The sequence below is a fragment of the Cebus imitator genome, unplaced genomic scaffold (assembly GCF_001604975.1).
Source record: "Cebus imitator isolate Cc_AM_T3 unplaced genomic scaffold, Cebus_imitator-1.0 Scaffold320, whole genome shotgun sequence".
Classification (NCBI taxonomy): domain Eukaryota; kingdom Metazoa; phylum Chordata; class Mammalia; order Primates; family Cebidae; genus Cebus; species Cebus imitator.
The window spans coordinates 1,264,030-1,288,423 of NW_016107635.1; the positions used below are offsets into that span (position 1 = coordinate 1,264,030).

A 24,394-nucleotide genomic window follows, 5' to 3' on the forward strand; every position below is an offset into this window, starting at 1 on the left:
TGTACTGAGGTAGACACTCCTAGGTTTTCACCAAACCCATGTCTTCTCCTAGGCACACAGCTAAAATCCATTTCCCTGTCTTCATTTCAGGCAGGTATGGACAATGGCTGAGTTCCAATTAATGGAATGGGAGGTGAAATGACATTTGCCACTTTCAGGCTGGGTCTATTTAAACCTTTGATGTGCAACCCTCCCTGTTATTTCTTCTTCCATAGCAGCTGTGGAAGCATCAGGTTAACACAGCACAAGGAGGCTGAATCCCTGCACTAATTCTTTCTTTTTTTTTTTTCTTTCCTTTTTTTTTTTTTTTTTTTTTTTTTTTTTTTTTTTCTCTTTTTTTTTTTTTTTTTTTTTTTTTTTTTTTTTTTTTTTTTTTTTTTTTTTTTGAGATCAAGTTTCGCTTCTGTCACCCAGGCTGGAGTGCAATGGTGTGATCCTGACTCACTGCAACCTCTGCCTCCAATGTTCAAGCAATTCTCCTCCCTCAGCCTCCCAAGTAACTGGGATTACAGATGCCTGCCACCACACCTGACTAATTTTTGTATTTTTAGTAGAGACGGGTTTCACCATGTTGGCCAGGCTAGTATGGAACTCCTGACCTCAGGTAATCCACCTGCCTCAGCCTCCCAAAGTGTTGGGATTGCAGGCATTAACCACCGTGTTCAGCCTGCTCTACCTCTCAAAAAGCCACTCATCAATCAAAAACATTTATTTGGGATGCTGCATAAACAAAATAAGTAACCTTGATTATATTAAGCCACTGAGATTTGAGGGTTTATTGTTTATAGAAACCAGTATTGTCAAACTATGTAAATACTTAGAACATGGTAAGGAATCAATAAATGCTAGTAATCACCATAATGAGATATGATGATGATCATGATGACAATCCCCATGGACAAAGGGTCCACAAGGGCAGGAGGTAGGAGGGTTGGTCAAGTTTGACTGAATGGCTGGGTCAGGGGACCTCACCTCCTTTGTGCCGTTGTCTTGGATGAGGGTATAAAGTGGCACCACACGGTTGATTTCCAGCAGCACTGGTGTGGGGCTCAGCTGCTCCTTGCCTGGCCGGCGGCAAAGGTGACAGGTAGATGGACAGCGCCCCTTCTCCTCACAGCGAATCTCCACACCTGAAATGAGCTGGTCATCTGACAGCATCTGGGCTGTCAGCAAACCTGAGAGGTAGGTGATGAAGGGCATGGACTTGAGCTCCTTCTTGCTGCCCAGCTCTGTGGTCTCTGGAGAGGCACAAAACAGGAAGAGGGAAAGGTAAATTCAGGACTGCTCAAAAGGCCAGACTCTTGAATTCACAAAGTACAGATGCTAAGAAGCTGGTATCCATTGAAGAGGTAAAAAGATGATAGAGTGATTTATTCATGATGTCCTGGAAAGATTGCTGGACTGAGGGTTCAAAAACCAGAATGGCATATTGTCCTACCATTTACACTAAGTATCCACTTGCTTTGTCTGGCCCTCATTTTCCCCATATTTAAAGTTGGGGCCAGGCACAGTAATCCTAGCATTTGGGATGCTAAGGTGGGTGGATCACCGAAGGTAGAGTTTGTGACCAGCTCAGCCAACATGGCAAAATCCCATCTCTACTAAAAATACAAAAACCTTAGCCGGGCATGGTGGTGCATACCTGTAATCTCAGCTACTTGGGAGGCTGAGGCAGGAGAATTACCTGAACGGGGGAGGGGGAGGTTGCAGTGAGGTGAGATTGCACCACTGCACTCCAGCCTGGGCAACAGAGCAAGGCTCCATCTCAAAATAAATAAATAATAAATACATAAATAAATAAAAGTTTATAGGTTGGACTAGATTATTATTCAATAATTTTGCAAGATATAAATATTCAAAGATATTTTTTACCCAACCAAAAATTCCTTTCTGTCTACTGTCAACTTACACAAAGTATATCCTTTCTTTAAAATTTATAACCAGTCCTGTATTTTCCATGCAGCCCAATATTACAAGGAAAACACAAGCCTTGGGTCAAGCCAACTTCACTTGAAATCTCAGTTCTGCTTGAAAATACCTCTGCAACCTTGGGAAAATCTCAATATCCAGGCAACTCCAGTGATACATTCTGAGAAATGGGGTTAATAATACCAATGAAATTGGTTATGAATAGCAAATGAGGTAGATGGAGGTAGGACCGTCTGGAAAAGACATTATTTCTTCTTTTTTGTGCGTGCTCACCTGTTCCCTTGTTCACACTTTTCCTGCCTCTTTCTTCATGTGCACATTGAGATCTGACTTATACCCACTTCATTCTGTGCCATCTGTCTTGATCTATAAACCAGTATTTTCCACCTCTATGCTTTTGCTCACTCTGTGCTGCTTTTCCCTTCTGCCTCTGCATCAGTGCTTCATTCCAGTGTCACTCTCTTCAGGAAGTCATTCTTCACTGCCCTAGCCCCTTTTCTGAATAAGTGTTTCTACTTATGATATCTTATTTAAGTTCATTTTCCCTTCCCATTTTCTGCTGACCTCTACAATAATACTATCAACTCTTGGAGACCAGAGGCCATGGCTCCCATTCCCACCCACCTTTTGGTGCTGAACATGGTGCAAGGGACATATTTGATGCTCAAAGAGAGAGATTATAGAACTCTGAATGGCTAGAACTGTATTAATGATCTAGTCTAGAGACTCCAAAACTCTTCTGAGGAATCCTAGGTACCCTACGAAGCATCACAGCAATTGATTATATAGAAAAAGAGGGAAACTGAGCAGGCAGGGTTCTAAACTCTCATCTCAGTTTCTAACAGAGCAGTTTCACTTTTAGTGCTTTTATAGACTGGCCTTCTATACAAGATTTTGTAAAAATAAAGGGTTCTACGGCTATATCAAACCTTGAAGAAGCAAAGTGATTTGTACAACCCAGAAGGTTCCTTTTACATCAGACTATGTGAATGGTGTCCTCACAGATGTGCCGTGTATAATCTGAGTGGAAAAACATGATGATTTTATACTGAGAGCTTAATCCATCTGGCAGCTTCAACGAAGCCTGGTAATGTCAAGGCGAGCTCCTGCCTCAGTGGAAATAGGGGTCCTGGGCCCTGGTGTCGGAAAGAAAAAGGAGAGTTGTCTCTTGCTCTTGTTCTCGGCTTGTAGTGGCATGCAGCTGATCTGGAAATGGATTTGCCAATTAGAAATACAAATAAACGCAGGCTTCATTCATTACTCTCTGGGCCCTCAGGCCTGGGATCTGGCCTCCACCTTTTCTCTCTGGCTGTAAGCAAATGCTTATGAGCATCAGATCAAAGGCTCTGGGGGAGGAAGACAAGGAAAATTCCAGTTAACCAATCCTTCACAGGGATTACAGAAGGGCAGTTACTAAGACAAACAAAACAAGGGTGTAAAGAAGGCGTCCCAGCAGCTAGAGGCAGTCTTATATCCACACCTTTCAAAATAAGAAGATGATGATGACTATTTGTAAACCGGAGGGATAGTTTTGAGGAAAGATGACTTCAAACTTGGGAGAGAATAGCCATTCGGGGAGAAGGTCAATAGAGTCAGAGCAATGAGGACACTAGGGACTCATTAGCCCACACTCTGGCCTAGGTCAACAAACTATGGCCCATGGGCCAAATCCAGTCCCCTTCCAGCTTGTGTAAATAAAGTTTTATTGGAACACAGCCACCCCCATTCATGTATTTATTGTGAATAGCCACAACAGCAGAATTGAGTAGTTATAACAAAGACTCTGTAATCACAAAGCCTAAAAATATTAACTATCTTAACCTTTACGGAAAAAGTTTGGCAACCCCTGCTCTTGATGTATTTTATAGATGGGGAAACTGAGTTTCAAAGAAAGGATCCAATCACACAGGAAGATGGAAGTATGATGGATTAAGTAAAGTAAAAATTATGGAATCAAATGCACCATCAATACACTTAGGTTGTGAATCTCCAGGGAGAAAAAAATAGGGACGGACATCTTTTCTTCATAAAATGAATTTCAAAAACTATTGAAAGAACACACTTTTATGCTGATCTAGTACAAATCTTTACATTTTATAGAAGAGAAAAGTGTGTCGCAAAGAAGGAAAATGACTTTTCAAGGTCACACAGTGAGTTGGTGATCCTTTCAGCACACAACCCCAATCTTCTAATAACCAGCTCATCATTTAAACTACTATCTCATGTTATCTCATATTTTAAAACACAGATGGTATCCTCCTCATAGCACATTGCTATATGCACATAATTTCATTGAGAGGAAACATAACTTGGTGCTAAGAGTAAAAATTCCCTTGATCAAACAAACATTCATAGTCATTGGGTAAAAGATATAACTATGAATTTAACACCACAATAATCTATAGACCTTTGCTAGTCTGCTTCTGTTCAATAAATCTTCGGCTTTTTAAATCTATCATCCCTATCAGTGCAGCTAAAAGCTCACAATCTTGACTGAAAACTGCACCACAGTAGCAGTATAGAATTTACAGCTGAATTTAAGGGTTAGTTTTGCCAAAGGAGGACTATAACATGGTGCAACCCCATTGAAGCCTATGACCAAAATAAGCAAAGGGATTTATTTCTAAGTCTCACACACTTGTATTAACAGGGATCCTTTTCTTAGAGATTGTGTCATGCCTAAGTTATGATCTAGATGAGAGTTAAGATGAAACACCATTAGCCATTCCATTAACTATTCCTCTGTAGACATTACAATTGCAAAAGCTAATTGCTTCTGATTCAACCCTATCCTGTGGCTAAAGTCAGCTATTCAAAAGACAAACCTTATATTCCTCTCCTGCTTAAAACTCTTCCATTGCACTTCACTGCTCTTAGGTTAAAGAACCAAATCCTTAAGACAGCACACAGAAAATATGGGATCCAGACAACACGCTGCCTCTCCAGCTGGATCTCTTATTCTGTTCCTTCTAGTTCAGCTACAATGTCTAAATTCCTTGCATATACCCTCTCCCTTTCTCAATCCTGGCACATGCTTTCTCTCTGCACAGAATTATTTCCCCCACCCCATCCTCGTCCCTGCCTTTTCCAGGCTAACTTCCACTCACCCTTCAGGTCTTAGGTCTAGTGTCAGTTCCTCAGAAAAGCCTTCCCTGAAATCCTCATCCACTGATGTATACTAAGATTTTTATTTATTTATTTATTATTTTGATACAGGGTCTGACTCTGTCACTTGGGTTGAAGTCTAGTGGCACAATCTCAGCTCACTGCAATCTCTGCCTCCTGGGCTTAAGCAATCCTCCCACCGCAGCCTCCCAAGTACTGGGACCACAGACATTTGCCACCACGCCTGGCTAATGTTTTCTTGTTTTTTTTGTGTGTGTATTTTCAGTAGAGACAGCATTTCACTACATTTCCCAGGCTGGTCTTGAACTCCTGAGCTCAAGCAATCTGCCCACCTCAGCCTCCCAAAGTGCTGGGATTATAGACATGAGCCACCGCACCAGACCTATTAAGGTTTCATATTACAGATCCTCACAGAATCCTGTTCTCTGTATCACCTATTAATGCCCCAAGATTGTAAACTACATAAAGGAAAAGACGACATCAATTTTGTGATCTCATATCCATCTTACATAGTACCTGGAACACAGTAGGCTTTCAAAAGTATTATAAGTATTTGTTAAATATATAGTAAACATATATATCCCGTGCTGCCTTATCCAAGCAACAATGAACCTAAGAGCTGGAATTGGTAAATTACAAGGATGGTAACTAATAAATGATTATAGTCAATACACAACCTCTTCTCAAAGTAAAATTAGCGCTCTAATCAAAAGATCAACAGAAGAACAGCTGAGCACTTTTCCAGTTGCTCTGACACTCTCTACGTTTTTATGTATGCCCTTGCCATTAAGTGAATGGGAGAGTTAGGTTAAAATACGGTGTCTGTAACAGGCCAAGGAAAAAGAACATTTTTGAAGAGACTTATCCCCTGTTCACATTTCCCATCCCTCTGAACAATGCTTCCAAAATAGGATCATGTCTGGTTTCAAGCCTAATTCAGTTCCAATGACACTACAACCCATTCATTTGAGAACCTGCCAGCTGAACTCTCTTTTTTCTCCTCCCAAATTCCTGCTGGGTATTATTTTGTTGCCACCAAAAAAAAAAAAAAAAAAAGCCTCAGTTGAAGTGACAACTTCTTGTTGGGAGGGCAGCCAGGGCGTTTCGGCAGGAGGTGATGGCACCGCTTGCCCTCATCCAGAAAACAAAATAAAGCATCAGACTAAGGGCTTCTGGGAGAGCCAAAGCTGCACGGATGTTTGTTCAATATTCGGCAACGGTGCAGGGCGCTGCCTCCCTAGTCAGACAGGCTTGCTTTGGCAATAGGTTTGCACTTGAAGCATTTAAAAGCTCCACAGGGACCAGAGGGGCTCAAATTAGAAACATTAAGGGAGAGGGGAAAAGGGTGAGACTTTTATATCATAAAGAACGGCCTTTATTACAGCAGCGGCCTCCTAGGAATTACTGAAATTGGATTGTTTCTTAGGTGGAGTTACTGTCTCCTGCTAGGGGAAAGCAATTGCTCTGAGCCCTGACTCAAGGACCCACACAAATATCTTTAAGAAAGGGAAAATAGCCCACTGAAAGGCCATTAGCAAGGCCTGCACTTCTCTGTTGTGCAATATGAACTTCTCAGCCTAAGAGTCCAGCATCATTAGTGTGCCCTTTATAAATAGTAGTACTTTATTCAAAAAAAGTACTTTAAAAAATAATAAGAGTACTTTATTTTAAAAAAGGCAGCAAGAAAAGATTTCCTTTTTTTTGTAAAGTACTTAAGAAGTTTTTTTATTAAAAAAATTTTTCTTGCTACCTTTTTTAATAAAGTACTATTAAGTACTTTATAAGTACTTAAAATATTTTCTCTTTTTAATAAAGTACTGTTATTTTTTTGGTTTACTTTATAAGTAATAGTACCAACCTAAAACAGTTATTGTGAGGATTAAGTAAGGGGCCTGGAACAAGTTAAGCATTCAATAAATACTATTTGTTATCGTTGTTATTGCTGTAGTCATTATAATTACATTGTTATTGTTGTAACAGGACATTAAAACTGAAATTGCTGTTGAGATACCACGGCATAATAGAAGTAAAATTCTAAAGTCATGCCCTTAGATGCAGAATTTACAAAGGAGATAAAATCTAACCAATTTTGTAACTCTAGAAGGCTCAGCCAGAACAAGGAAATAAAAAGAAGCTAGGCTAGGCATGGTGGCTCACACCTGTAATCCCAACAGTTTGGAAGGCCGAGGCGGGTGAATTGGTTGAGCGCAGGAGTTCGAATCCAGCCTGGCCAACATGGCAAAACCCCATCTCTACTAAAAACACAAAAATTAGCTGGGCATGGCAGTACACATCTGTAATCTCAACTATTTGGGAAGTTGAGGCCCAAGATTCACTTGAACCCAGGAGGTGGAGGTTACAGTGAGCTGAGATTCTGCCACTGCATTCCAGCCTGGGTAACAGTGAGACCCTGTCTCAAAAAAAAAAAAAAAAAAAAAAAAGGAAAAAAAGAGGTCATAAAGTAGCAAGGAAATATATATATTTTTTGAGATGGAGTCTTGCTCTGTTGACCAGGCCGGAGTGCAGTGGTGCATCTTGGAGCACTGCAATCTCTACCTCTCGGGTTCAAGCAATTCTGCTTCAGTCTCCCAAGTAGCTGAGACTTCAGGCCCACGCCACTATGCCTGGCTACTTTTTTTTATTTGCAAAAAAGATTTAAGGAATTTTTTTTTTTTGTTTTTTTGCAAAGAACTATTACCATGTTTGGAGCCTTCAGCACCCTACGCAGCTCAAGTGGAACATGCTATCTTCTAACTCCAAGTTTTGTGAGAGGAACTCTCAGGAGTGCCATTTAGAGAACTTGGATGTATTCTCAGCAACTGGCAAGAAAATGGACTAGGGTCTGTTTTCACCTGAAAAATCTGTAGTGGCCTATACCAACAGAACAGAAGGGGCTGCATGGGAATTAGCCCAAACCCCCAGAAATTGCCCAGTGAAATATGCTTGTGGTTCCTCTGAACTGCATATGGGTCACATAGAAGAAATAACTAGCCTGGAACTGTTTTAAGCCCTCCCCAAGAGGAATCTAACAGTGATGGGTTCCCCACAGTGAATCTCCATGAGGTAGGAAGCCAGAAAAACAGTAGGTGGAAAGGGATCACTGAAGCGAGCCAAAGAGTAATGGCACTGTTCCACATCTTGTAAGTCCCAAGCAATGGGGATTGCTGAAAAGCCCGTGGACAAGCCCCCAAGAGAAAGGGCCAGCTTTATAAAGACGCCAGGACCAGAGACTGCAAAGACAGGTAAAATACTTCTAGAGCAAGTATGACCTTCTTAATTCCTAATCCTTTCCACTGCCCTCTTTTTCTTGCTTGTACTGTGAAGGAAGAGGAAGAAGGGGTGCAAAGTAAAGAAAGGGCATGAAGGCCAAACATATCCCACTTCTTAATGCTCCTATTAGGAAAGACATAGAGATTTTATTCGTCAAATTAAAAGATTTGATTAAAATATTGGACTGGACATCCTAATTCCTGATTTGAAAGTATGTTAGCAATGTAAAATGTTGATAGTGCTGCCTATTCCATAAGTGATAATAGATTAGGTGTGGCCTGCTAAGATTTTCATCTAGAGGTAGAGGAAAATTATCCCAGTAACATATCACAAAGAGTGTGGGAATCAACACATATGTATCTGCTTTTGAGCATACATGTTTTCACAGACTATATTTTGGCTATTCTCAACTTGTACTGTGAACTGAGCCGTTTATATAATCATTATAGTACATGTCACATTTGTATTATTTGATTTAATATGATAGTTACATGAACATATTTCTCTCCAAATATACCATAAGCTTTATGAGAACAAGGACCATGACCAGTTTTAATGAGTATTTGCATTCTCAGCACAGAATTCACCGTTTGATATCATGTAGACAGTCTGCAGGTAAATATCTGAACAAATGAATAAATGAATGCATAAATCTGACTCCTGTTCCACTAGTGAAACACTTATCAGACTTCAGACCAACTACTCCAATTTATCACCACAACCTCAAAGACAATTAGTTGGTCTTTGCTTTTTTTTTAAATTAATGTAGACTTGTTAGATTAGAAAGGTCAAGTAACGTGTCCAAAGTCACACAGCTAGTAACCCATCCAGCTACTTCTACCCAGTTTTACTGCTCTTCCACTGTCCATATTTCCTCTCTGAAAAATTTTCAGCACCAGTTTTCACTCCTACAGGATGAGTCATATCTGTTCCAAATATCTGTATCTTCCCATTACCTCCCATCCCCCAGGCAATGCCCCCAACCTCTCCCACCCATTTCCATGGGCTAGTAGGGTTTCCTGGGTAGAAAGCATTGTAAAGGTCACCTGATCAGAAATCCCATCTAATTTTTCATTCGCCACCAAATCATCCTCCAATTTATTCTTGGACATTTCTAAAGATGTGGAAATCGGTACCTTTCTAGGCCTCAATTCCGAAAGGCTCTGTTAAACTTAGACTAACATCTTATCCAGGAACCACACTTCTCATCCTAAGTATCATACCCAAACCCAGAGTTACGTACTTTATGCTATTGAATGCCTTATCTATGGTATTCATGCCTGATCTCTAGTTGGGGAGTGGGATCATAGTAAAATTAAACAATTAACTAACTAGGTAGATGAAATTCCTATCCCAGGAACTGTGAGGCATTCTTCACAGTTAAATATGTGAAGAAGTATAAAATGATAAAGTATATGTGTATGAGTATGTGTATGTTGTGGTGTATGTGCTGTGTTCACATTACATGCACACACACACACATTTACACACACATTTGGAGAATGGAAAGAGAAGCAACCGTGGAGATTCCAGAAGAATTAAAAAAAAAAGAAGACAGAATTATAAAACTGACAAACCCTAGGACACTGATCTCCTAATCTAACTGAACTTGGAAACTCTTCCCTTAGTATAAGTACAATTACAGAGGGTCAGCTATAGCACAGTGGTTTGCTTGAGTTTAAATTCCATCTCTTTCATTTTCTAGCTGGGTGACCTTGGAACAAGACCTTAACCTAAGGCTCCATCCATTTCCTCATTTGTAAAATGCTAATAATTTTAGTGCCTAAATATTGGATTATTTGGAGGACAAATGAGAAACTTAATTAAAAATATCCAAGACTAGGGAGTCAAGAGAATCATCAGAGGTCATTTGCTCTAGCCCTTGGCATTCATGCTAGCATTATTCAATTTTTGTGCATGTCTAAATGAATCTTCACTTGAAACCTGCCTGATGCTTTAACTGTCAAAAATTTCCCTTTAAATTACCTGCCTTCTACCTATGAGAAGACAGTAGACCAGGGTAGAATTGAATGCTCAAGTCCAAAGCTGTTGAGTCAGGCTACCTGAGTTCACCTCTCCAACCTTAGTTTCTTCATTTGTAAAATGGGGATACTAATTCCTCATTGAACTGTTCTAGGAATAAAACAAGAGATGTTGTGCTAGCCCATTTTCACCTATGATCTCTTAACAGTTCTCCATCATCCTTCAAAGTAGGGATAGTTGTGCCCTTTTACAAATGAGAGAACTGAGGCACAGTGTGATAAAGTATAACTTGTAAGAGGATACCTGTCTTTAAGTGAAAGCAGTTAAATTTCTGATGCAGGTCATACTCTCTGTGGGAGAGGGACCCCTGGACACTGCCCAATAGCCTAGTAGTTGGCCAGAGTCTTGGCCAGAAATCAGTTGGCATTGAAGGGTAACATTTACTTCTTCCTCTTGAAACAAGGCAGGTTGTGGCCAGTAATAGGAGGCTGAAAAAAAGGCCATATGTGATCTCCTGCTGCCCTCTAGTGCCTACTTAAGATGATTGCTCTGGGGAAACCTCTGTTCTGATCCTTCCATGCCAAAGAATGATCATTCTGTGAAAAGCAACTTGCACTGAGGGAAGCAAGAGAAACAGTAAAAGTTAACTATGACACAAGGAAGCTTAGTGCAATGCAATGACTAAAGGGATTCTGAAAGAGCATTGGCTGAGAAAGCCTATTCAGTGCCAGGTTTACAGCTAGGCACAAGGGGTAAAAATATGAGTAACAATTTGTTTCAATCCTCGTGGTACTCAAGTTTAGAGATCTGATGGGGCATATCTGCTGGGAAGGAAAAAACAGAGATGAAGAAGGAGAGCCTTAAGATATGGCAGAGAGAAAAGATAATTGATGGAGCAGGATCTTAAAGGAGACAAGAAGAGAAAAATTCCCAGGTGGTAATGGAAAGGATGTGGTCTGAATTTCATATAGATCTGGATGTGAAATTCAGTTTGGTCAAAACTAGGCATGCCACTAGAGCCTCTATGTATAGTTACACAAGTTGAGCTCTGTAAAAAGGTGACAAGGCAAAAGGGTGAGTGGGGACTAAATCCAGTCTCGGCTCCACTTGCCATGCCTGTGCTCATGAGATTGAGTCCAAGTAGAGGAGCTTATTTTCCTAATTCATATAAAAGGTGACTTACAGGCTAGCCACAGCCCAGAATGTGATCACAGACAAGCTTCTTCCTTGTAGTAGTCTCTGCTTTTAATGTATAAAATAGGCTAATATCACTGACAATATAAAGTTATAAAGCTGTTGAAACTTAATGGGCTGGGCGCAGTGGCTTACGCCTGTAATCCCAGCACTGTGGGAGGCTGAGGTGGGCGGATCACCTGAGGTCAGCAGTTCAATACTAACCTGGCCAATGTGGTGAAACCCTGTCTCCCTTAAAAATACAAAAATTAGCTGGGTGTGGTGGCGGGTGTCTGCAATCCCAGCTACTTGGGAGGCTGAAGCAGGAAAGTCACTTGAATCTGGAAGGCAGAGGTTGCAGTGAATCAAGATTGTGGCATTGCACTCCAGCACAGGTGACAAGAGTGAGACTCCATCTCAAAATAAATAAATAAATAAATAATGTAGGGTCATGCCAGACAGTAGCCACCCAAAACCTTCCAGTTTTTGTTATTATCACTATTACTAGTCTTATTTTTAATGTAGTTTTATTTTTAAGATGGTGACAAAAAAAGTGCTTGGAAAAAGGGAGAGGACAGAAGAGAAAATCACATTTCCCAATCTTCTATTCTTTGCCAAACACAAGACATTGTGGATCTCATGGAATCCTTACAATAGTGCCTTGGACTAGTAATGTCATAACTTTTTACAACTGTAATATACAGACAAAGAAACAGTTTCTGAGAAGTGACAGATTGCAGTTGAAGGTCATTAGGCATTCAAAGTCTGACTCCAAAGCCCCTTTTCCGTCCAAAGGAGCTGAGATGCATCATTAACAGAAAAACTGCCTCATCTTTCTTGGGATCAAGTTTCTTTACTTTCTTAAAAACTCTCTTTATAACTTACCCCTCAAGAAAGGATTTGAAGATGAGTTCCTTCCCAATTCCTTCCTCCTCCTTCCAATCACTTCTCAGGCTAGGGGTCAAAGAGGAAATGCTCAGAAAAGATTATTCTTGGATAAGGCTTATAGAATTGGAAGTCTCTGAGATGCTAATGGCCTGCTTTGGATAAAGACTCCCAAATTGTCCCACTTGAACATGTTTGAAGCAGGACAGCAGACCAATAAGGTATACAAGGCCTGTTTGGGGCCAGTGGGAGGTTGCCAGTTTCAAACATCCAGGAGGGTATGAACATCGGCTAGAGCCATCTAGCAACCATTAGTCAGTTAAGGGAACCATTAGAAATCAAGCTGCCACTCTCTTACCACTTTTCTGGGGTTTCACAGTCTTGCTTTCGCATTTCTAACTCCTTATTTTTAACAAAATGTTAAAACTATGTTAAAAGACAACTTTTAAACATGTTAGCAGGCATTACTTTTGGAGAACATGTTCAAGATTAAGTTACTTCTCCATGAGCTCCCCTCTGCCTTGTAACTCTGCTGCTAGGGGCAGGGAGGATTAACGAGCCCATTCGACAAAAAATCAAATAAAATAAAAGGGGAAAATCATCAGAGAGTCCCTGTCTTACACTGAGGCAATCAGTAAAATTAATATTAACAATAGCTACAATTTTACAGGCACATATTCCAAACCAGATGTTCTGCTACTTGATTTGCATACATTACACCCTTTGGTCTCTATAAATCCTAACAGTGAGAGGTAGGATTCATTATTGCTTCTTAAAGATGAGCAAATGGAAGCTCACAGAGGGACAATCAGAGATCCAGGAAAACTTGGATTGTCGTTGTGACCTTCCTTACTTATAAGCACTGCTCCACCATATTAGGCTGTCTCCCACTCTGCTACATTGCTAGAGATTCAGGTTCAGGCAGTTATAAATTCTGGAAATTGAATATGCAATTTCCGTTGCTTCTGCCCACTACATCACGGTAATCAGCAATAAAACTCTTACCATAGTAGTCTGGACAATCAATAGGTAATTGGTTGAAAACCTATAAAGTGTCCAAACAGTGGGGCACTATGTACTTAAAAATGAATTAGAATAATATTGTATGTGATTGGAGTAATCACAAATGTATTTTACTAAATGGAAAAAAGGAAAATGCAGAACAGTATTTATGGTTTTGTGTGTGTGTGTGTGTGTGTGTGTGTGTGTGTGTGTGTGTGTGTGTTTAAATAGGCATGAGGCCTTGCTATGTTGCCTAGGTTGGTCTCGAACTCCTGAGCTCAAACGATCCACCCTCCTTGGCCTCCCAGGGAATTACAGGGATGAGCCACCTCCTGGAATTACAGGCAATAGCCACCACGCCCAGCTCAGAGTAGTGTTTAGACTGCTCTCTTTTGTATAGAAAAGATGGGAGTACTATATCTATATCTATCTATCTATCTATCTATCTATCTATCTATCTATCTATCTATCTATTTTAAATTGGGAAACATGGGCAGGTTAACCAAACCTAATAAAATAGTTACTTACAGGGGAAACAAGGTCCAGGGATAAGAATAGAAGCCAGAGTTTTTCAGTATATCCTCTTTTATAAGTTTTAGCTTTGCACCACCTAAAGTTTTACATACTTTTTTAAAATCACAAAAGAAAACAATCTCTACCAATTATATGCCAACTGAAAAAATGTATCTAACTCTACATCAAAGTGTTGATATAACCGTATAGAGAAAACAACAATTTAGAGTGAGGCTTTTAAATGGGATATTTTGATTTTACAGCTAAGTGAAGAATATTCTAAACACAAAATGATCTGTAAATCTAGATTTAATGGTCCTACCACTAGCTGTAATATTGGTGATATAACCTGGATTGTCCCTTCAAATCTCATGTTGAAATGTGATCCACAGTGTTAAAGGTGGGACTGGGTAGGAGGTGTCTGGGTCATGGACATGGATCCCTCATCAATGGCTTGGTGCTCTCCCAGTGGTAATGAGTTACTTTGAGATCTGATTGTTAAAAAGTCTGGGGCCTCCCTCCCTCTCTCTTTCTTGTTCCCTCTCTCTTGCCATGTGACACACCTACTCTTCCACCACCTTCCACCAGGAAGCCTCACAAGAGCTTCCTGTCAAGAGCTTCCCGAAGCCTCGCCAGAAGCCAAGCAGATGCTGGTGCCATGCTTGTACAGCCTGCAGAGCTGTGAGCAAAATCAACCTTTTTTTCCTTATAAATTACCCAGTCTCAGGTATTGCTTTATAGTGACACAAAATGGACTGACACAATTGGTATTGCTATTTTGAAATAACTATGTGTCTGTTGCAGGCTATAGTGAGTAAGCCATTACATTACTGTGATTGGGAACTAAGATTTTTCAGCATTACAGACAACCAATTCAGGTTTTAAGAAGAGTTATGAAAAATTGTGTAAACTGAAATTTCAATTGGAAATCATAAAAACTTACGATTTGTTTTTCTCTTTGAAAAAATAAAAACATTTCATAGCTCTGCCTACTGGAAAGGCCTAGAAATAATGATAATGTACTAGGCAATAAATACCCCTATTGCCCAGACTCTGGTTTCTAAATGCTATTTTTTCATTAAAAGGAACAAAGGATAGTTGGAAAAATTCCTGAATCCAAGTCTGGAACAAGTATGGTACAAACTGAGCCTGGGATGTTTCATTGTAACAACAACAACAACAAAAAGATGAGGACTAATTAAGTCATTTCAAAAGGACATACAAACCAACTTAAAGGGAATCACATTGGTCTAACATTAAACAATTCAAACAGGGAAAACAATAATGAATGCCATTGATTAAAATGTATCAAACAAATACACTTCCTTTAATTCATAGTGTTCTGAAAACTGAAACCAAAACTAAAACCAAGGAACAAATAAAAACCAAATTAACAAAGCTCATCAGTTACTACTGGAGATTGCTAGGAAACAAACACATTATTATAAAAATTGATAAAGAATGAAGTATCAGCCATGCTTTGAACTTGATGTCAGGATAACCACATTTTTTATGGAAATACTGCAGGTAATAAAAACAGTAATAATGATAGATTAAAATATTACCATTTCATAATTTCTAATAAAAGAATAGATCTAGACAACTATCATCAATGAATCCTAAAGCTACTAGGAGAAAGACTAATGAGAACATTTCTAATTAATGGATTGGATTGATAGGTACTGAACCTGCTGAGCAAACTTAATGTGACTAAAAGTAGTACAACAGGCATTAAGTGCCTCTGATATGATTCTATAGGATGTACATGGCACTGCCTGTATAATTCAGATGGTACTCCTCGGATGATAGACAGAATTTAGGGGTCTGCAGACCTGTATAGGGAAAAAAATGCACCTTTATTTTTAGTATCTTATCATCACAATTTACTATTTCCTTAAATTACGAATACCATTAACAAAATATTATAGTAGTAACATTTCCTATGACTTTGACATAATGAAACTCACGTATACTTCTATCACATTAAAATTATTACAAATATCTCAAAATACTCATGGTTGACCCTACTTAGAAATTATGATAGTAGGGGGGAGGATCCAAGATAGCTGAATAGGAACAACTCTGGAGTGTAGTTCCCAGCAAGAACAACGCAGAGGGTGAGTGATCACTGCATTTCCAAACGAGTTTTCACTGCCCACAGACCAGGAGCTTCCCAAGCTGAAAACCGCCACGAGATTCCAGCATGGCTGTTTCACCCGGCGCCGTGGATTTCTGCACAAAAACTCACACAAATCTGGGTGGCCCTTTCAACCGGTGCCTAGAATGCCTGAAACAGAGCCACCCATTCAACTGAGAGGGAGGGGGCTGAGACAGGGAGGGAGCCAGGTGATCTGGCTCGGAGGGTCCCACCCCCACAAAACCAGCAGTCTGAAATGCTCTGGATTGAGAGTTTCTCAGCAAGTGTAGTTGGACCCAGGATGGTTGAGCTCGGTGAAGGGAAGGGCGCCCACCACTACCAAGGCAGTTCTAACAGTACTTCTATAAACACCACCACAAGGAAGTTTACACAGCAGCTAGGCAGAGCCTGTGGCAGCTCAGCAACACCTCTGCTGGCCGACTATGACTAGACTACCTCCTTGCTGGGCAGGACATCTCTGAAAAAAGGCATTAGCATGTCAGGAACTTAAAGCCCCACCTTTGTAGGGCAGAGCACCTGGGAAAAGAGGCAGTTAAGAGTTTGCTGCAGCAGACTTAAACATGCCTGCCCAACCGCTCTACACAGCAGAGCTCCCAGCACAGTACTTAAGCTCATATATGAAACAGACTGTCTCCTCAAGCAGCTCCCTGACCCCCGTATATCCAAAGAGACACCTCATAAAGGAGAGCTCAGGCTGACATCTGGCAGGTACCCTTGCGGGATGAAGATAACAGAAGAAGAAACTGGTGGCAACCCTTACTTTTCTGCAGCCCCTGTGGGTGATCCCTAGGCAAGCAGAGTCTGGAGTGCACCTCCAGCAATCCTGCAGCAGAGGGGCCAGGCTGTTAGAAGGAAAACTAAAAAACAGAAAGAAATAGCTTCAACATCAACAAAAAGGACGCCCACTAAGAGATCCCATCCCAAAGTCACAACTACAAAGACCACAGGTGGATGATGGGAAGAAACCAGTGCAAAAAGGATGAAAACACCCCAAACCAGAACACCTCTCCTCCTACAAGGGATCACAATTCTGCACCAGCAAGGGAACAAAACTGAATGGAGAATGGGTCTGATGAATTGACAGAAATAGGCTTCAGAAAATGGGTAATAACAAACTTCTCTGAGCTAAAAGAACATGTGCTAACCCAATGCAAAGAAACTAGGAAACTTGAAAAAAGGTTAGACAAAATGCTAACTAGAATAAACAGTTAGAGAAGAATATAAGTGATTTAATGGAGCTGAAAAACACAAAATGAGAACTTCACAAAGCATATACAAGTTTTAATAGCCAAATTGACAAGCAGAAGAAAGGATATCAGAGACTGAAGATCAACTCAATGAAATAAAATGAGAAGACAAGATTAGAGAAAAAAGGGTGAAAAGAAATGAACAAAGCCTCCAAGAAATATGGGATTATGTGAAAAGACTAATCTACATTTGATAGGTGTACCTGAATGTTACAGAGAGAATGAATCCAAGCTGGAAAACACTTTTCAGGATATTATGCAGGAGAACTTCCCCAACCTAGCAAGGCAGGCCACCATTCGAGTCCAGGAAATACAGAGAACACCACAAAGATATTCCTCAAGAACAGCAACCCCAAGGCCCATAATAGTCAGATTCACCAGGGTTGAAATGAAGGAAAAAATGCTAACGTAAGCCAGAGAGAAACATCAGGTTACCCACAAAGGGAAGCCCATCAGACCTGTGGTAGATCTCTCAACAGAAACCCTACAAGCCAGAATAGAGTGGGGGCCAATATTCAACATCCTTAAAGAAAAGAACTTTTAACCTAGAATTTCATATCCAGCCAAACTGAGCTTCATAAGTGAAGGAGAAATAAAGGCCTTTATGGACAAGCAATTGCTGAGAGATTTCATCACCACCAGGCCTGCCACACAAGGGCTCCTGAAAGAAGCCCTACACATGGAAAGGAACAATCAGTACCAGCCACTCCAAAAACATACCAAATGGTAAAGACCATTGACACAATGAAGAAACTGCATCAACCAATGGGTAAAATGTCCAGCTAGCATCAAAATGGCGGGATCAAATTCACACATAATAATAATAACCCTAAATGTAAATGGGCTAAATGCCCCAATCAAAAGACACAGACTGGCAAATTGGATAAAAAGTCAAGACCCATCAGTGTGCTGTATTTAGGAAACACATCTCATACACAAGAACATACATAGGCTAAAAATAAAGGGATGGAGGAAGATTTACCAAGCAAATGGAGAGCAACAAAAAAGCAGGAGTTACAATCCAAGTCTCTGATAAAATGGACTTTAAAACAACATCAAAAGAGACAAAGAAGGGCATTACATAATGGTAAAAGTATCAATGCAGCAAGAAGAGTTAATGATCCTAAATATATACACACCCAATATAGGAGCACCCAGATACATAAAGCAAGTTCTTAATGACCTATAAAGAGACTTAGACTTCCACATAGTAATAGTGGAAGACTTTAATACTCCACTGTCAATATTAGACAGATCAACGAGACAGAAAATTAACAAAGATATCCAAGACTTGAACTCAGATATAGACCAAATAGACCTAATAGACATTTACAGAAATCTCCACCCCAAATCCACAGAATATACATTCTTCTAAGTACCACATTGCATCTACTCTAAAATTGACCACATAATTGGAAGTAAATCACTCCTCAGCAAATGCAAAAGAATGGAAATCATAACAGTCTCTCAGACCACAGTGCAATCAAATTAGAACTCAGCACTAAGAAACTAACTCAGAACTGCACAACTTCATGGAAACTGAACAACTAGCTCCTGAATGTGGACTGGATAAACAATGAAATGAAGGCAGAAAAAAAGATGTTCTTCGAAACCAATGAAAAAGAAGACACAACATACCAGAATCTCTGGGACACATTTAAAGCAGTGTTAAGAGGGAAATTTATAGCAATAAATGCCCACATGAGAAGCAATGAAAGATCTAAAATCAACACCCTACCATTAAAATTGAAAGAGCTAGAAGAGCAAGATCAAAAAAACTCAAAACCTAGCAGAAGACAAGAAATAGATCAGAGCAGAACTGAAGGAGATAGAGACACACACAAAAAAAAACCCTTCAAAAAATCAATAAATCCAGGAGCTGGTTTTTGAAAAGGTCAACAAAACAGACAGATCACTAACCAGATTAATAAAAAGGAAAAGAGAGAAGAATCAAATAGATGCAATAAAAAATGATAAAGGGGATATCACCACTGATTCCACAGAAATGCAAACTACCATCAGAGATTACTACAAACAACTCTATGCACATAAACCAGTAAACCTGGAACAAATGGATAAATTCCTGGACACTTGCACCCCCCCCAAGCCTAAACCAGGAAGAAGCTGAAACCTTGAATAGACCAATAAAAAGGGCTGAAGTTGAGGCAGCAATTAATAGCCTACCAACCAAAAAAAAAAATACAGATCCAGACAGGTTCACAGCTGAATTCTACCAGACGTACAAAGCGGAGCTGGTACCATTCCTTCTGAAGCAATTCCAAACAATACAAAAAGAGGTCATTTTATGAGACCAACATGATTCTGATACCAAAATCTGGCACAGACTCAACACAAAAAGAAAACTTCAGGCCAATATTCATGATGAACATTGATGCAAAAATCTTCAATAAGATACTGGCAAACCGATTGCAACAGCACATCAAAAAGCTTATCCATCAAATCAAGTAGGCTTCTTCCTGGGGATACAAGCCTGGTTCAACATATACAAGTCTATAAACATAATCCACCACATAAACAGAACCAAAGACAAAAAACACATAATTATCTCAACAGATGCAGAGAAGGCCTTCCACAAAATTCAACAGCCCTTCCTGCTAAAAACTATCAATAAACTAGGTATTGAAACAATGTATCTCAAAATAATAAAAGCTATTTATGACAAATCCAAAGTCAATATCATACTGAATGGGCAAAAACTGGAAGCATTCCCTTTGAAATGTGGCAATAGACAAAGATGCCCTCTCTCACCACTCCTATTCAATATAGTATTGGAAGTTCTAGCCAGAGCAATTAGGCAAGAAAAAAAAATATTAAAGGGTATTCAATTAGGAGAGGAAGAAGTCAAATTGTCTCTATTTGCAGATTACATGATTGTATATATGGAAGACCCCATCGTCTCAGCCCAAAACCTCCTTAAACTGATAAGCAACTTCAGTAAAGTCTCAGTATACAAAATCAATGTGCAGAAATCACAAGCATTCCTATACACCAATAACAGACTAACAGAGAGCCAAAGCAAGAGTGAACTCCCATTCACAAATGCTAAAAAGAGAATAAAATACCTAGGAATACAACTAACAAAGGATGTAAAGGCCCTCTTCAAGAAGAACAACAAACCACTGCTCAAGGAAATAAGAGAGGACACAAACAGATGGAAAAACATTCCATGCTCCTGGTTAGGAAGAATCAATATCATGAAAATGGCCATACTGGCCAAAGTAATTTATAGATTCAACACTATCCCCACCAAGCTATCAATGACCCTCTTCACAGAACTGGAGAAAACCACCTTAAACTTCATATGGAACCGAAATAGAGCCTGCATAGCCAAGACAATCCTAAGCAAAAAGAACAAAGCTGGAGGCATCACACTGCCTGAGTTCAAACTATACTACAAGGCTACAGTAATCAAAACAGCATGGTACTAGTACCAAAACAGAGATATAGACCAATGGAACAGAACAGAGGCCTCGGAGGCAATGCCACGCATCTACAATCATCTGATCTTTGACAAACCTGACAAAAACAAGCAATGGGGAAAGGTGTCTCTGTTTAATAACTGGTGTTAGGAAAACTGGCTAGCCATGTGCAGAAAGCAGAAACTGGACCCCTTCCTGACACCTTACACTAAAATTAACTCCAGATGGATTAAAGACTTAAACATAAGACCTAACACCATAAAAACCCTAGAAGAAAACCTAGACAAAACCATTCAGGACATAGGCATAGGCAAGGACTTCATGACTAAAACACCAAAAGCATCAGCAACAAAAGCCAAAATAGACACATGGGACCTAATTAAACTCCAGAGCTTCTGTACAGCAAAAGAAACAATCATTAGAGTGAACCGGCAACCAAGAGAATAGGAAAACAATTTTGCAATCTACCCATCTGACAAAGGGCTAATATCCAGAATCTACAAAGAGCTAAGAGATTTCAAGAAAAAAACAAACAAACCCATTCAAAAGTGGGTGAAGGATATGATCAGACAGTTTTCAAAAGAAAACATGCATGAGGCCAGTAAACATATGAAAAAAATGCTCATCATCACTGGTCATTAGAGAAATGCAAATCAAAACCACATTGAGATACCACCTCATGCCAGTTAGAATGGTGATCATTAAAAAATCTGAAGACAACAGATGCTGGAGAGAATGTGGGGAAATACGAACACTTTTACACTGTTGGTGGGAGTGTAAATTAGTTCATCTATTGTGGAAGACAGTGTGGCGCCTCCTCAAGGACCTAGATATAGAAATTCCATTTGACCCAGCAATCCCATTACTGGATATATACCCAAAGGATTATAAATTGTTCTATTTTAAGGACACATGCACATGTGTGTTCACTGCAGCACTGTTTACAATAGCAAAGACCTGGAACCAACCCAAATGCCCATCGATGATAGACTGGACAAGGAAAATGTGGCACATATACACCACGGAATACTATGCAGCCTTAAAAAACGGATCACTTAGTGTCCTTTGTAGGGTCATGGATGAATAGGGAAATCATCATTCTCAGCAAACTGACAAAAGAACAGAAAATCAAACACCGCATGTTCTCACTCATAGGCAGGTGTTGAACAATGAGAATACATGGACACAGGGAGGGGAGCATCACACACTGGGGTCTGTTGGGGGGGTCTAGGGGAGAGACAGTGGAGGGTGGGGAGGTTGGGGAGGGATAACATGGGGAGAAATGCCAGATATAGGTGACAGGCGGATGGAGGCAGCAAACTACATTGCCATGTATGTACCTATGCATTAATCCTGCATTATCTGCACATGTACCCCAGAACCTAAAGTGCAAAAAAAAAAGCTTTAGGTCAACAATCACTTATTTGGCCAATTTTGTGTCATGTCGTAGGTGTTATGGTATTCACAAGGATCATAGAAAATAAGGGGAAAAAGTTATAAACTTATTAGAAATGACTGACAAAATACAGTAAATATTTTGAAAGAAAATTGCATAGCATGCTATGGGAAAACTGAAGAAGGTGATTTAACTCATGCATGATGTGGAATTGGGTGGGGCTAGAAAAGGTGGGAAGATCTTGAAGAGTATTTTATAGTAAAGAATACTAGAATTGTGTTTTAGGAGACTTGAAGTTACATAGACAACGAAAAGGAGGAAAAGTAAAGAAAGAAGCCTGTATAGATGCATAGAATTTGGAAAGAATATTATTTTGCAAAGGCAAGTTTAGGAAGACAAGAACATGGGGTGTGAGAAGTGCATTAATATAGGACATGCATAGAGAAACAAGTAGGCACATTTGCAATGTGTATTATAACCTACAGAAAATAGTTGGATTTTTATGTTAAAAGCAACTTTTAAAGATTTTTAAGAGATGGTAGGCAGATATGCATTTTAGAAAGTTTACTCCACCAGCATATTAAAGATAAATTGTATGATGTTTATTTTATTGGAAAAAAAAAAGAAGCTATGTTATTTACTTAGATCCTCTACTAGATCTTGTCATTAATAAAGTCACACATATATTACTGTATCACACTTTTTAAATATTTTCATAATTATATATTGACATAATTTCCTTCTTTTGTAGTCTTTTATATTTTATTTTATGCATTTAAAAATATTTTTCTGAAAAAATGGGTAATAGTCTTCATTATTCTACAAAAGGAACGTATAAGGCAAAAAACAGGTGGTGAATCCCTAAAAAAGAACAAACAACACCATGAGGAAGCAATTCACTAAATCTTTAATTTGAATAGTCCTAAAGGACAAACGAGTCAACATCTTCAACAAATAACAGCAGGGGCAAAATTAAAGTGTGGAACTATTATAGATTAAAAGGTCACCATATAGACATTTTGATCCTTATTTATTTATTTATTTATATTTATGTATTTATTTATTGAGCCAGAGTTTTGCTCTTTCACGCAGGCTGGGGTGTGGTGGCATGATCTTGGCTCACTGCAACCTCCGCCTTCCATGTTCAAGCTATTCTCCTGCCTCAGCCTCCCAAGTAACCGAGACTACAGGCGTGCACAACCACGCCTGGCTAATTTTTGTATTTTTAGCAGAGATGGGGTTTCACCATGTTGGCCAGGCTGGTCTCGAACCCCTGACCTCAATTGATTTACCTGCCTTGGCCTCCCAAAGTGCTGGGATTACAGGCATGAACCACCATGCCCAGCCTTGATCCATATTTAAATATATAGACTATGAAAGATATATTTGAAGTAGTTAAGGAAATTTGAATATGAAATGCTAGATGTGATAATGATGTTGAGCTTATGCTAAAAAAAAATAACTATCTGTTCACAATATACACTGGGATATTTACAAGAGGAATAATTTAATGCTGTATCTGGGATTTGCTTTAAAAGACTCTAGCAACAAAAAAACAAATTGGAGATAGGCAATAGCTGAAGCAAAGTTGGCAAAATATTGACAACAAGTATTGCCAGGTGATGAATACATAGAGATTTACTACCCCATTTTCTCTCCTTGTGTGTACTTAAAATTTTCCTTAATAAAACATTGAGAAAAGACGGCTGCCAGATTACACAAAATTGAAAATTGAAAAAGGAAATTATTGCTGGGAAATAGAATGAGGGGAGGTTTTTCATATTCTACATTATGTACTGTTTTGATTCTTATAAATGTGTGCTCACTTGTATTGTTTTTTAAAGACTATTTTTAGAACATTTTTAGGTTCACAGAAAAAATTAAATGAAGGCACAGAAAATTTCTCTACTTTAATGTCCCCTGACTCCCCTACCACATATCTTCTCCTGTTATCAACATCCCCAACAGACTTGCACATTTGTTACAATTGTTTAACTCATACTGACATATAATCACTTGAATTGTAATAATCAGTGCTGGTGCAGAACATTCTATGGGTTTGTACAAATGTATAATGACATGTATCTACCATTGTAGTACCATGCAGAGTATTTTCACTGCCGTAAAAATACTGTGTACTCCATGTATTCATCCATATCCTCTGCTCCCAATTCCTGGAAACCTGGAAACTCCTGGAATCTTTAAAGTCTCCACAGTTTTGTCTTTCCCAGAATGTCATACAGTGGGAATCATACAGTATGTAGACTTTTCA

General features: G+C 39.4%; 1 protein-coding gene across 5 annotated transcripts in view; it reads right to left on the reverse strand.

The window, feature by feature from the left end:
* The window catches only part of ASTN2 (astrotactin 2), a 950,477-nt gene that overhangs the window by 200,641 nt on the left and 725,442 nt on the right, over nt 1-24,394 (reverse strand). For all 5 annotated transcript variants that reach the window (XM_017504318.2, XM_017504317.2, XM_017504316.2 and 2 more), the window contains one exon: nt 973-1,238. In XM_017504318.2, coding sequence (XP_017359807.1) covers nt 973-1,238 — 266 coding nt within the window. The remainder of the gene's footprint in view (nt 1-972; nt 1,239-24,394) is intronic.